The sequence below is a fragment of the Gymnoscopelus braueri genome (genome assembly GCF_963280865.1).
Source record: "Gymnoscopelus braueri genome assembly, chromosome: 17".
NCBI classification, from domain to species: Eukaryota; Metazoa; Chordata; class Actinopteri; order Myctophiformes; family Myctophidae; genus Gymnoscopelus; species Gymnoscopelus braueri.
In genome coordinates, this window is record NC_137617.1 from 46,895,609 (window position 1) to 46,911,094 (window position 15,486).

Below are 15,486 nucleotides of genomic sequence, written 5' to 3' on the forward strand. Positions count from 1 at the left end.
CAAAATAAAGTTTAACCATTGATTTTTTTTTTCAGTCTTTCAACAATAAAGTTGCTAGTTTCAAAAACGATTCCCATTTAAAAGGTTTCTAACATGGAAAACAAAATAATACCCAAGGAGAACAGTGCCAAAATGCATATTCTGAAAGTGTGTTTGTGACCAATTTGAAACTCTGAAAAGGTGTTGACGAAACACTGTAAAATGTGTTTGCAAGGATTTGAGAAACACTTTCAGCCTATCAACACTTTTTTCAAAGATTCAAAACCAGTTCTCAGTCTTGAAATTATTTTCAAGCCTTTTGAACCCTTTATTTTAAGTCAGGAGTTTACAAGGTTTCACACATGTAAAACAAAATAATACCCAGGGAGAACAGTGCCAAAATGCATATTCTGAAAGTGTGTTTGTGACAAATTTGAAACTCTGAAAATGTGTTGGCGAAACACTGTAAAATATTTGTTCAGAGTTTTGAATTTTTTTTTCGGCCTATCAACACTTTTTTCAGAGATTCAACACTTTTTTCAGAGATTCAACACTTTTTTCAGAGATTCGAAACGAGTTCAGTCTTGCAAAAAAGGTTTTCAAGGTTCTGAAACCTTTATTTGAAGTTAGGAGTATTGGCAGTGATCCGATTCCATATTAAAATGCTATGGTCTTTTTTATGTCCAATGTATTTGTATTTAAGTTCATAAAGTTAACATAAGTATAACTACATGCATTTGAAATTAAATAAAAATGTATCTTTTCAGGGTTACAATTCAAAAACAGCAAAAAAATTAATGGATTTACAAAAGTAAATTTGTACGTGTGTGTCTGTCTCTGTTAGTTCTATGTGCAGAGTGTTGCTGAAGATGAGCACTTGTGCTCAGCTACTACCCTGGGTAAATAAAGAACAAAAAAACAAACAAACCCAAAAAAAACAATACGGTTTGACCTCAAACAGTCACCATCAAACACAATTATATTGTTTGCCTTCAAACAGTCACCACCAAACACAATATTTGAGTAAGCGCGTGTGTGTCATGGTCATGTCATGGTCCAGAGACGTTTAACATAGTTGATATCACAAGGTACAGCTCCTTGTCTGAACATATGATTCATCATTGTATCATTGTGTTTATGATATAATGTACGACAGTTGGTTGCCACCTAGTACTTAGTCCATGAGCCAGACAAGATTTCATTATCAAATGAGTGGGCAAAACCGTATCTCTATTAAATTGTTTATAGGCCTATACGGTCATATAAGTAAATTAATATATGATAACCTTTCCACAGGATCAGCGTTTTTCATATTTATCACACATTTTGTTATTTTCACCTACAGTATATACATGATAGGTGAATAGGATGAAAACAATTAAGAAATAGTTATCACCATGAAACTTCCCCAGCTGATTACTAACATGAAGACAATGATTTATTGTATTACAAGTTTTCTGCTTGCATATTTAAATATGCAAATTAGGCATTATATAGAAATGTATATATTCTGGGACACATCAGGGGCCAGGCACAGCAAATTCAGTCTTCTATTCCTGAGTCAGTCAAGTCTGCCTCTGTGATAAACAGGTCCTCTTCTTTCTATAGACATTAGGAACATGTTGGTCCTGTGAAATTCTCGCACGCGTGCTCGTTTGTGCACACGCGCGCGGGCGGCAAGAGCTGGATTGTGGTGAGCTTTTTCTTTTCACCGCACCGCGCAGGAGGACAAAACAACCATGATCGCGGCGCGATCACCGCTGATCCGAGCGGTAACGCGCGCGTGGACCGCTTACCGTCTGTCACTGTCTTGCACTGCTGCTTGGTGTTAAAGCGCTCTCTGTAGTTGTTCTCATGGGCCTGGAAGTCCCACCTGGCCGTCAGGTAGCGTCGGCTGTTGGTAGATTCCACCGGTGAGAAGTGCTTTCTTGTATGCAAGCTACATAGTCCACAGAAGTTGCAAATGCATCCACTGCACCTACTACACTGACGGTGGCAGTTAAAACGGGGCAGTTTAACGTCATGCCCAGGACACACACACACACACACACACTCTAACCTCACAAAAACTAATGGGCAATCCTCACAGACTCGGCCGTGCTAAAATCCAGGCTAAAATGAATGACCCATCAACATTTCTTACTGCTCCTCCTCCAATCAAAAAAGTCTAGATCCGGGCCTGCCGATGAGGATGCACAGGAGTCGTCGGAGGTTGGTCATGTTGTCAGATCAAAGCAGAACTGATGTATACGTCCTGCTTCAAACCATGCTCTTATATAGTCCTAGTTATGAAACCTACACTTTACATACATTTTACATACATACACTCAGACACGTTGCTAGGTCTCTACTAGGTTGGGGGCTTAGCCCCCCAGGCAACGGACACATGCACATGTGTGTCCCCCACGAAGCGCGTGCGCGGATTTCGGCGGATTCGGGTACTTTTTCCCCCGTTTTTTGTTACTTTATTTCGGTTTTAGGGTTAGGGGTAGGGTTAGGTTAGGGTTATAGTATATAAGTATATATAATTTTAAAAAATATTTTTTTATTGGTGGCTTTGGATAAAACATTGGTGGCTATAGCCACCTTATATAGTGGTGACGCTATAGCCACCGAAGCTCCGGCGTAACGACGCCCCTGCATACACTTTACATGAAGTGCCCTTAAGCAAGGCACTGAGCAAGGCACTGACTGAACCCCCAACTGCTCCAGTGGAGCTGCTTAGTGGCCAACAGTATAAGACTGTGGTTGTAGTCAGCTCCCAGGTTTTAATGTGTGTGTGTCTGTCTGTGCGTTTCTATGTGCAGGGTGTTGCTGAAGATGAGCACTTGTGCTCAGATACTACCCTGGGCAAATAAAGAACAGAGAAACAAACAAACCAAAAAAAAACAATAAGGTTTGCCCTCAAACAGTCACCACCAAACACAATATTTGAGTAAGCGTGTCATGTCATGGTCCAGAGAAGTTTAACATAGTTGATATCACAAGGTAAAGCTCCTTGGCAGCCTTTTATAGGACACACTGGGAACACTGGCCAGGTGCTCCCGATGCGCCTGATTGGCTCCCTAATTCCCCAACCTTCAGGCCCTGTGAAAGACACAAAGACAAGAACACACAAGACACACAACACCGGCCCTGCCTGGTAGGCCAGCCTACAGGGGCTGTGACAGATGACTGATATGTACTTTGGCTTGCCCTCCTCTATTGTGTGAACCAGTGTCGGGACGAGAAACTGTTGATTTAAAAAAAAAAAGCAGCAACAGTTTCATGTGGATCTGATTAGACACACACTCACTCGTCACTCCACACACACACTCACACACGTTAGGATGTTTGTTCATTTCACCTTCCTGCTCCTCTTCACAGGTACGACATATTTATGAATAACATAATGTATGCATGGAGTGAAATGTGATTTTCTGTTCTGTGTTTAGTTTTTTTGTTTTTTTAATGTTTGTTGAATCAATCATCTTTGCATTTTATGTGTATTGACCTATAATCTAGAATTCTAGATTGTATGTCAGTGAAGACAGAGGGAATGTTTAACACTTAGGAAACTAATCCTAAATTCAACAGGGATGGCTCTGTACTTGGCCTGTTCTTTTTTCAATGTTCGGCAAAGAGACTGGGCCCTGGAGACTTACGCTTTATCCCTAAACGCCATTTTTTACTATTTTGAAAAACATTTGAAAATAGCTCATATAGCCGATCTACAAGCTCACAACTTGTGTGGATGTAGATCGGCTAGTTGAACTATTTAAAAATGTTTTTAAAAATAGTAAAAAATGGCTAATAAGTTTAGGGATAAGGAGTAAGACGGTGCACAAGATAGGGCCCTATAGTGCTCTATAGTCTACACCAAATCTCTTTGCCGAACATAGCCTGATCTACAAGCTCACAATGCCTTGCGCTGCGACAGGTTGTGAGCTTGTAGATCAGCTATTTTCGCCGAACGTTAACCAGAGAAGCAAAGGTATTTTATAGAAGAAGGTCAATGAGATTAGATGTACTTTATTAACCCATTAAGACCGGGAACGCATCTGTGTCATTTTGAGATTTCTTTGGGGTATTCAAAAATAGCAGATCTACTGTACAAGCTTGTAGATCTGCTATTTTTGAAAAATCGTGAAAGTTTGTGCAAATCTTTGAATATATATTTATTTTAAAGCGGACATTTGTAACTCAAATCTTCTGGGGGTTCAACAAATATCTTCAAAACAACAGTTTAAAAAAAAAAAAAAAACTTATGTTGCTATAATATCAGTGGTCCTCAAACCTTTTTCATGTCAAGGACCCCCCAAAATTATGTGTATTTGGCCACGGACCCCCATCTCAAAATATGTTGTTCCAGGGACCCCCCCAGAAGCAAAGATTTGAGTTACAAATGTTCGCTATATGTAATAAATATATTATTCAAAGATTTGCACAAACTTTCACGATTTTTCAAAAATAGCAGATCTGCAAGCTCATAGAGCGGCACTTGGTGCCGCGCTATGAGCTTGTAGATCTGCTATTTTTTAAAAGCCACAGTATACAATAATGGTTTAAGTGCTTCCACAGATGCGTTCCCGGTTGTAATGGTTTAATCCTCTCATCCCATTTACCTTCTTCTATATCAAACACCTTGTTTCTCTGGTTCACATCTAGGTCATTTTCTCTATCCAGACAGTGGTGGAAAAAGTACTCAAATATTTTACTTAAGTAAAAGTACTAATACTGCAATGAAGACAAGTGAAAGTTCGGGATTCAAAATCTACTTGAGTAAAAGTGCAAAAGTACTGGTATCAAAATGTGCTTAAAGTATTAAAAGTAGAAGTACTCGTTACGCAGAATGTCCCAAGTTTTCCAATGTATAAAAAAAAAAATCATTTGAAAATAGCCGATCTACAAGCTCACAAGATCGGCTATTTTCAAATGGCCCGAAATGTATATAGGGCTGAAGTGGTTTAATGTATGTTTTGTAATAATAATAAAAATCTAGTCAATCAACTAACTAGTAACTACAGTTGTTAAATAATTGTAGGGGAATAAAAGTGCAATATTTGCCTCTGAGATGTAGTGGAGTAGAAGTAAAAGTACTGAAAATTGGAAATACTCCAGTAAAGTACAAAATACCTCAAAATTGTACTTAAGTACAGTACTTGAGTAAATGTACTTAGTTACTTTCCACCACTGTAGCTGGCAGACACTGGTTGGCAAACTGCAGCCGGGGAAGTTCATTGGAATGCAGTGCAGACAATGAGAGCCAGGCGGACCGGCTTATGAACAAACACTATCTCTGAACAATTGAGACCTTATAAAAGAAACTCGGTCCAAGGAAAGTATAGATGACACATCACACATTGTTTTCTTTTGTGGTGCTTTTTGATGTGTACACTGCAATGGTGGAAGAAGTACTCAGATATTTTACTTAAGTAAAAGTAGCAACACCCCAATATAAAAATACTCTGTTACAACAAAAAGGCCTGTGTTCAAAATGTTACTTGAGTAAAAGTACAAGCTCTACAAGCTTACAACATGTCGGGCTGCGACGAGTTGTGAGCTTGTAGATTGGCTATTTTCAAAAAGCCTAGGTATAAAATAGGGCTAAAGTTGTTAATGTATGTTTTATAATGTAATGATTTATATCTGCAAAGTAACTTGTAACTAAAGTTTTCAAATAATTGTAGTGGAGTAAAAGTACAATATTTGCCTCTGAGATGTAGAAGTAAAAGTATTGAAAATTGGAAATACTCCGGTAACGTAAAAAAAATCCCTCCGAATTTTACTTAAGTACAGCACTTGAGTAAATGTACTTAGTTACTTTACACCACTGGTACACTGTTTAAGTACGATACGTGTCATTGTCAAAGTATCGACTGTCGATCATTGACAGCCTGACAACAAAGTCCTGCGATACTGGCGAGCCAGAAACAATACCTGTTTAGATGCCTCGATAAAAATACCTTGTGTGCACACATCGAAAACAAATGATTAGAAAACAACCTGTGATATGTCTTCTCTTATATTCCTGAACTGATTGTCAACACAATCGTTCAGAAATAGTGTTTGTTTGTTCACAAACGTTTCACCGAACTTCCGGATCCACTTTGCCACCCATGCGTGCCGATGCCAACTGCCTTGCCCTAGGCCTGACCCTACCTCCTTCTATAAAAGACCTTGCAGAGATAGAGGCGGTGCTTTATTAATGCCGGAGCTGGCCAGAGCTCGGCTCCGGAACCTCCCATCTACGCTAAAAAGGCGTGCCGTCACCTCAAATGCATGTACATACGTTACATACGTTTTTATTTAGGCTCTCTCTCTCTCAGAGAGAGAGAGAGAGAGAGAGAGAGAGATGTTTCAACGTGCGTCCCCTCCCCTCCTGTTTTTTTGGGTCAGAATCGTATAATAGCTCTTCTATTGCTACATTCCCATGTTAATGTTCTGATTATGAAATACATTATTTGATGTGGAAACGCTGACCCTTATGCTGTTATTTGGCCAAGCTTTCTGGGGCCATTTTATGGTTAAATCTATTATTATTATTATTTTATGTAAAATATATTTGTTTAAATCGGCCCAGGGAGGGAGTGACTAACAGGTTCATGAGCTCCGGCACCTAATCCTTTACAAATGAAGCACAGGATAGAGAGGGATGTTGGGTTTTAAGTTTCGAGTTCTTCATGTGTTGTTCTTCATGTGATTATTGGTTAAGTAGCTACAATAACAACAAGACTTCCAGTTTAACATGGTCCGCTTGTTAAAACCAAAACCTAGAAATATATTGTATGCTGGCCTCGATTTACATATTGAGCAACTATAGAGGAAACTGTGAAATATCTCACATCTAGAACTCAATCATTCCAACTGTCTTCATATTGTGATCATTCTCATTTAGCTCTTTTAACCCATTAAGATCTGTGTCATTTTTAGATTTCTCTGGCTATTAAAAAAATAGCAGATCTACAAGCTCATAGCGCAGCACCGAGTGCCGCGCTATGAGCTTGTAGATCTGCTATTTTTGAAAAAAATTGGTGATGTAAGTTTGTGCAAATCTTTATATATATATATATATATATATATATATATTTTTTTTTTAAGCGAACATTATTAAGTCAAATCTTTGCTTATGGGAGATTCTACAGATATTTTTTTTTTAAACGTATGTTGCTATATCAGTGGTTCTCAAACTTTTTCATGTCAAGGACCCCCAAAATTATATGTATTTGGCCGCGGACCCCCCCATCTCAAAATATGTTGTTCGAGGGACCCCCCCCCCCCCAGAAGCAAAGATTTGAGTTACAAATCTTCACTTTAAAAACTATATATTTTCAAAGATTTGCACAAAATGTTCACAATTTTTCTAAAATAGCAGATGTACAAGCTCATAGCGCGGCACTCGGTGACGTGCTATGAGCTTGTAGATCTGCTATTTTTTTGAATAGCCAAAGAAATCTTAAAATTACACAGACGCGTTCCCGGTCTTAACACTTGCGTGACTAAGCCATCAATATGACCGATTTTGAGAATTTAAAGTGGATTATCTTCTCTCATGAAGCTCTGAGAAAGTTCCCCTTTCATGACTTTTCCTAAATATTTGTTTCAAATCATCTCATTTTCTGAAACGTATTATAAATATGAAATATATACCATATATCATCCCAATCAAAATGTAATCAATACAAGCTAAATTGTGGCAAGCTATCCATACTAAACTAAATGTCCCTGGCTCCAGGTTCAGCTGATTCATCGACTGCACGCATGATGCCAACCCTGACCCCAACCAACGATCTGGATCCAACTGCAGGAGATAGTGAGTGGAATTGGGTTTGACCAGTCAACAGAAATTCATACAATCCTCTCTTTATTTATGATTAGTCACCCCATGGAGACTTGAATTCATGGATATTGTTTTGTTTTGTTTTGTTTTTGTCTCATTCTCTAAGCCAATAATTTGATGACCGGGCAGCGGTTCCGGTAGGAGACACAAAGAGTCTCCTTTGTGTCTGCTGGTCATCAAATTATTGGCTTAGGAATGCGACAAAAACAAAACAATCCATGAATTCAAGTCTCCATGGGGTGACTAATGGATAGGGGAAAAAAAGGCATGTATTGTGTGAACTATCCCTTTAACAACAAAAGGTCTTTATAATGTGTGTGTGTGTGTGTGTGTGTGTGTGTGTGTGTGTGTGTGTGTGTGTGTGTGTGTGTGTGTGTGAGTGTGTGTGTGTGGGGGGTGGGGGGGGCTGACAAATAAGCAATGTGTCAAACTTCTTAGTTTATGACTCATTCATACAGGTTGATGCCTTCATCAAAATCAATAAAAGACAAAATCTATAGCTTTACTTGCAAGTAATATTTATGACATAAGCAAACACTTTCATTTTTGTAAACTGCAAAACTGCAAAGAAGAGCGCTCACACTCTGAGACTGCATAATGGACTCTCAATGACCACAGCACATTTTCCGCTGTGTTGCATGGATTATAGTTTTAGGAGATTTTAACAAAATACTTCCTCTCGTTCATGGTGGTTCTACTCTGTTTCTGCAGCTGGTCTTTCCTCTGAGAAGGGCTGTAGTTACCGTGATGTTTTAAACCACCTGGACTTGATAAACGACCCTCAGCTGTACACGGCAACGCGACCCGTTCTGCACCACAGAAGACCCACCCAGGTGCACTTGAACGTCGCCGTCGAAGCTATTTTAGACGTGGTGAGTGAACATGGTGTGCTCAGGGCACTTCTGCCCCGTTGACAGTGAACAATGAAGACAGAAGACAGTGATAGAGTGAGAGACTAAATGCCAAGCACTGCAAAGGCCCGGTCACCCTTAGTTTTGAGTTTGGTCGCGGCGGGTATTTCCAGAAGGCCTTTTGTCAGAGGACCTGAGAGATCTCACGTTGGGCTGGGAGTGCAGCAAGTCCGTGATACAAAGCGGGGCCAGCTCGTGTAATGCTTTATAGGTTATTAAAAGGATTTTAGGAATCTATTCTGGACTTAATGGGCAGTGAAGTGCGGCCAACACCGGTGTTATATGTGCTCTACGATTAGTGTTGGTGAGAACTCTGGCACCGAGTGCCACGCTATAAGCTTGTAGATCTGCTATTTTTGAAAATGCGTTACAATTTTTGCAAAGCTTTTAATATATATGTATTTTTAAAGCGAACATTTGTAACTCAAATCTTTGCTTTTGGGGGTCCCTGGAATAAAATATTTTGAGATGGGGGTCTGCGGCCAAATACATATCATTTTGGGGGTCCTTGACATGAAAAAGTTTGGGAACCACTGGTATAGTCTGTTACAGTAGTCAAGACGGGAAGAGACAAATTATATGATTTTTTATACTGGTTTAGAGAAATAAGGACTGGTTCAATTTTTAGCAATATTGTGTAAATGGTAGAAATAAGACTGGGTGACCTTCTTTACGTGGAACTCAAAGTTCTGTATTTACGCATGTACTGTACACAGTACTGTATATATAGATGTGTGCATGCATATGTGTTGCCTGATCATTTTTTTTTGCAACTGCTTATTATCTGTGTATGCTGTATTCAGTTATGAGTTGTGATTGTTGGCTGGACAATTATCATAATATGTTCATTCACAGGTTGAGAAAGAGCAGAAATTAATTTCACGCATCTTTATTCAAATGGTGAGTTCTGATTACATACTGTATATACGTGATTATATAATATATTATGAATGACTGTTCCATTATACTGACTTGCTTGTGAAGTCAAGTATCTTCCCTTCAAAAGGGCAATGACATTGCTCTTAAAGGTTTAATGACATTCACTTTTACACCACATTCAAAGTCTTTGTCCTGGTCCTTCAAAAGTGTACAAAAAGTTTTAAGAGAAAATTCCATTCCAGTGATCCATGGCAGGTGTTTTTCTCTCACATTTCTAAAGCCTTTTCAACTGCAATGAAAAAAGAAATCTTTGCCTGCGGGTGTCGCTGGTGAGGGATTTTGCCTGTCAATCATCGCCTCTGCTCCGCCCCCCCCCAAAGGAAAGGATAGGGGAGGGGAGGGGCGAGGAGGAGAGTGGGCGGAATTAATCGACTGTGACCTCACTGTCGAAGGGCCAAGCTCAGATTACTTTTCAGCCTAATTATTCAGAAAACCCCAGACCACAGAAAATCCACTGAATGTTCTAAGTTCAGGTTTTTTGGGTGTAATTGAGGTCATAAAACCCCAAATAAAACATTGAAAATAAAAAAAGTGAAAATGAATGTCATGATACCTTTAACTGATTCATCTTCTACCTTTCCAACATATCTAAATGTTTAGTGGGTTTCAAGATTGAAAAGGTGATTGCTTTGTTTGGGGCTATACAACAACACCTGTCTGACTACAGGTCATATTTCAACACCATAGTCCCAGTAAAGCTTGACATAAAGTCCACAGACCTCAGGCTGCACCCAAGAGTGTGCGACTGAATACTAGACTTCCTGATCAACCGCTTCCAGGGGTTTGTGGATGAAGCACTCTAATTTGAGCCAAATATTATGTTTTGTCAGGTTATTATGTACAACCACAGTTGTCCTCTAAAACAAAGATAAAATAGCCATTGTGAATACAGTGTATCGTTACTTCTACCAGCTCCACAGGAAGCACCACCCACAATCGTTTCCCCAATAAGTTCCCTATAGGAAACGATCATGAATAGGTTGACTAGACAAGTACAGACTCAGCGTGGGCCTAGATAACAGTTAAAGTTGTACAATGCAGAATCCCAAATAACGATTTTTAGCAACCTCTGCTGGTCACTACCGTCACTGCATACAATTTCCGTAATCCTCGATTACCCAGAATTCCATTCGTTTTCACCGGAAGCCGGAAGCGTTTCAAAAAGCGATCTTTTAATTGTTTTATACTATCTACGGATCGTTTCTCTTAGCCAGTGGAGCATTAGTTACCATGAGCTGTGCTTTCTTTTTCTGTTCTTTTTCGATCTTCCAATCCTACATTCTCTTAACATCAGCGTGAGGTTCCTTTTTGCTATTACCGCGGTAGTTCCTGGCCAAACAGGAAACCGTTGCGGTAGTTCCTGGGGACGTCGGCCACGACGTCATGACGTTGGCCAGGAACGTCATTTTCCCGGGAAAGTCCCCCCCTTCACCGTTCAATAGAAAACATATAAATAAAAGGCTTCCGGGGGTGAAATTCATGGAGTGGGTGTTGTGAAACTTTTGCCACTCACAAAAGATATACAATTTAACTTTAGTTTTGTTGAAAACGTTACCTAGTATTACTTTAATGACAAGATCCTACTGTACATAATTATGTATTTGGTCTCTGGCATGTTTTATACAAGCTTATACCTCACACCCCTATTATTTAGTTTTATCCAATCAATAGAGTTCTCAACAGGCCTGAACATTTAACACGACCCGCGTCAGTTGAAGCCCGGCCCGCCCCAAAGCTTAAAGGACGACTTCACCCATTTTCAACCTATCTTCATACAATTGGTCACTAATACTCATGATAAAATGGTACTTTTTTTTCCTACTCGGTCTGTGTCTCATAGGAGGGCTGTGGACAGTCCAGAACCCCGTCTACCAGTGACATCATCGTTAAGCAAGTTTTTTTTCCAACAAGATTTCACATTTATAATTTAGATTTGTATTAACGTGAGAACAATGGCTTCTATTATCGCATTGCAACTTTCCAGGAATAGAAAGCCTGCAGTTTCTATTAGCTTGGATTCCCCATCGATGATGTCACTGGTAGACGGGGTTCTGAACTGTCCACAGACCTCCTCTGAGACACAGACTGAATAGACAAAAATTTGGACCAATTATATGAAGTTAGGTTGAAAACGGGTGAAGTCGTCCTTTAACGGATAAAAAAAACTATGAGGAACCACAGCAACCGCAACACACAGGTCTCAGTCCTTCAGTTCACCTCATTATTAGTCCAGGGCACCGACATGTTTCTGAGAATACACCTAAAATCATTCCTGATGTGTTTGTAATGTCCCTTCCGCCGCAGAAATGGAAAAATGAGTTCATATCCTGGGATCCCTCTGAGTTCTGTGGAATTCAGCGTGTTTCTGTACCCAGTGAGTGGCTGTGGAAACCTGACATCACCATCGATGAGAGGTGGGAATACGCATTTTGTACAATCTCACGTTGATTGAAACCTTTACTTATTCTCGAAATGAGCGTGTGTGTGTGTGTGTGTGTGTGTGTGTGTGTGTGTGTGTGTGTGTGTGTGTGTGTGTGTGTGTGTGTGTGTGTGTGTGTGTGTGTGTGTGTGTGTGTGTGTGTGTGTGTGTGTGTGTGTTTCCAGGTTAGAGGACAATGCTGCTCTAAACCCCTATGTCCGCCTTTACTCTGATGGGAGAGTCATCGTTAAGAATACGGAAATGATCGTCAGCACCTGCATTATGAACGTCTACAAGTTCCCCTTCGACACTCAGTCCTGCAACCTCACGTTTGCCTCTGGGATATACAGATGTGAGGGAGTCTACTATTTTTCTTTTCATGTGTGTGTGTGTGTGTGTGTGTGTGTGTGTGTGTGTGTGTGTGTGTGTGTGTGTGTGTGTGTGTGTGTGTGTGTGTGTGTGTGTGTGTGTGTGTGTGTGTGTGTGTGTGTGTGTGTGTGTGCTATAGAGGTGTGTGATCAAATAATGTATCTTGATGTTCATTCTGATCTGATCTGTTTACTCCTGTTTCTATACCAGCCGATGAACTGGAGCTCAAAGCAACCTATGACACAAACTTCACCAGAATAAGATCCATGAAGGTGATGTGGGGCGAGTATGAGTGGGAGTTTGACAACTTTACATACGTCATAGTCAACCAGACCAGCTACAAACAGCAGCAGATTGTCTACACGGTAGGTATTGTTCATAAAGGCCAAGATGTTTTCTCCTGTACATTTTAATGCAAACTGCTAAGGTTGCATTTGTCAAGTAGGGGTGGGCTAGAATTTGTGTCCGGATGGTTATACTGACTTTGATAAAGTGAGCGAAAGGCCACACTTTGGACAGTTCAATAGAACCTTGAAACATAATGCTGCATTCTGTTACAAATCTGGATACATTTGGTCGACTTGACAGATTGCTTTACAGTAGTGTCCTTGTGTCACAACACAAGATATTTCTGTCACAAAATGTTGACTTTTTTACAGCCGTACTGTACTGTATCATCAGTACTCTGAGGTTACTATGAAAAGACAACTTATATGTTAAAACCATCCACTGCAATGCCGTATCAACTTTTAAACGAGCCTATTAATTTACATATTATTTAGTTGTCTGATATGCACCATTCCATAGGTCATGTTATATGGACTCAAGGTAGACGGTTTCACTGTTACATTATAAACATTTACCATTTGAGGAAATATGGATGGATTATGGAATACAGCACAGATGGTAAATATTAATGACTAGTATTAGTAGTAATTAAACTAGTCAAATGAAATTAATTTCCCTCACAACCATGAACATAATGCTGCCTTTTACAAATCAGATTTTTTTGGGCGGGATCATTTTGTTTTTCTTTGAAGACTTTGCAGGCCGGATTGAGATGGTCAAAGGGCCCGGTCCGGCCCTTTGCCCATGTGTGCTCTAGGCTGACCTTCTAACATCTCCTCCTAGATCACTATGAAGAGGAAGGCCGTCCTCTACCTTGTCAACTTCCTGTTGCCCGTCTTGTTCTTCCTGTGTCTAGACATGGCGTCTTTCCTGATCTCGGACAGCTGTGGAGAGAAGCTGAGCTTCAAGGTCACCGTGCTGCTGGCCGTCACAGTTTTACAACTCATTCTCAACGACATCCTGCCCGCCACGTCCAACAGAATGCCAATCATAGGTAATATTCATGGGATACGTTTTTTATCTCTGTTGGATTATCATTTATATTAAACACAGTATGAGTGGATAACAATGTATTTTGAAGTCATGGTTACATTCGTCACACTGTGTCCTGCTCACAGCGATGTACTGCATGGGGACTTTTTCTCTGATGCTGCTGAGTCTGTTGGAGACGGTTGTGGTGACGTACCTGTTGGAAAAGGACTCAGTCCTCCAGAAGACAGAGACGGGCAAAGACCACAACGAGAAGGAGGACAAGACCAAGGGCCACAGCTGTGACAGAGGTGAGACATGCTCTTATTATCCAGAGCGACTTACAAAGTATAAAGATCAATTGATTGCTGCAATTTGTGCCTTTAAAAAAAAAGACCTGGAACTGTGTCATTTTTAGATTTGAGCTAAAAAGCATTATTTTACACTTTGGGCTATTCAAAAATAGCAGATATACAAGCTCATAGCGCGGCACCGAGTGCCGCGCTACGAGCTTGTAGATCTGCTATTTTTGAAAAATCGTGAAAATGTGTGCAAATCTTTGAATATTTATATTTTTAAAGCGAACATTTTTAACTAAAATCTTTGCTTCTGGGGGTCCCTGGAACAAGATATTTTGATGGGGGTCCGCGGCCAAATACATATAATTTTGGGGGTCCTTGACATAAAAAAGTTTGAAAACCCACTGATATAGAAACGTACGTTTTTCAGAATACTGTTGAGATTTAGGAGACATGTAGAATCGGCTTCAGGTCTCAATGGGTTAAAGACGCATTCGATGCGTCAAGCCGTGTGGTAAAGCTTGTAGATTTGTCCATGTTGCGGAGTGGCGACGTTACTTCTGACATAGGACGTTCCCAGTTGCCTTTCATGGTCTTAAATGGGGCGTGGAGCAATGCAAATGACTCTCCACGTGAACACGCCTGTGACTGTCAGACAAAAATGAGGAACACAAGCGATACACACGTATCGGAGATTTACGCAGCGTTTGGCGACTCGCACGTCCGTTTTCGCTTAGAGCAATTACGCACGTCTTTTGTCACTTTATTTACACCTTAATTACGACCGGCTTAGTGAATCAGGCCCTGATAATCTGTCCTGTCTGTGTTGAGTTTGAGGTGGTGGGAAAGCATCCACTGTGAGCTGTAAGCCATACAGTATATAGGGGGGGAAACGCGCAGAGTGATCAGTCTAACCAGTCATCATAGGAGAGCTTGTGAGCAGAGATGACAGAGCCCAGGGATTCTGGCAGGGGTGGAAGAAGAAGTACTCACATATTTTACTTAAAGGGGAAATCCACCCCTTTTCAATATTTAACTATGTCATTAATATAGCATAAAGGAGTTGTGTGGAAATAAGAAAAAAGTTCCCCCCTTTCTGTGTTGCCTTGAACTGGAGGATTGATTGTGGGTTTAACATTGCAAATTACACTGTGATGACTCATCATGGTGTAATTTGCAATGTTAAACCCACAATCAATCCTCCAGTTCAAGGCAACACAGAAAGGGGGGAACTTTTTTCTTATTTCCACACAACTTCTTTATGCTATATTAAAGGCATACTAGGTAACGTTTTCAACAAAAATAAAGTTAAATTGTATATCTTTTGTGAGTGGCAAAAGTTTCACAACACCCACTCCATGAATTTCACCCCCGGAAGCCTTTTATTTATATATTTACTATTGAACGGTGAAGGGGGGGACTTTCCCGGGGAAA

At 40.2% G+C, this 15,486-nt stretch overlaps 1 protein-coding gene across 4 annotated transcripts in view; it reads left to right on the plus strand.

Moving 5' to 3' along the window:
* The window catches only part of LOC308104228 (5-hydroxytryptamine receptor 3A-like), a 47,336-nt gene that overhangs the window by 29,502 nt on the left and 2,348 nt on the right, over positions 1-15,486 (plus strand). The window contains exons 1-9 of one of the 4 annotated variants that reach the window (XM_080454593.1): positions 3,166-3,345; positions 7,694-7,771; positions 8,510-8,670; positions 9,565-9,609; positions 11,953-12,062; positions 12,253-12,419; positions 12,647-12,801; positions 13,568-13,778; positions 13,903-14,064. The exons of 2 other annotated variants lie outside the window; for them this stretch is intronic. In XM_080454593.1, the coding sequence (XP_080310719.1) occupies positions 3,309-3,345; positions 7,694-7,771; positions 8,510-8,670; positions 9,565-9,609; positions 11,953-12,062; positions 12,253-12,419; positions 12,647-12,801; positions 13,568-13,778; positions 13,903-14,064 (1,126 nt within the window). In that variant the 5' untranslated portion in view covers positions 3,166-3,308. Of the gene's footprint in view, positions 1-3,165; positions 3,346-7,693; positions 7,772-8,509; positions 8,671-9,564; positions 9,610-11,952; positions 12,063-12,252; positions 12,420-12,646; positions 12,802-13,567; positions 13,779-13,902; positions 14,065-15,486 lie in introns of those variants that run through there. One more of the 4 variants, XM_080454594.1, reaches the window with a different exon arrangement.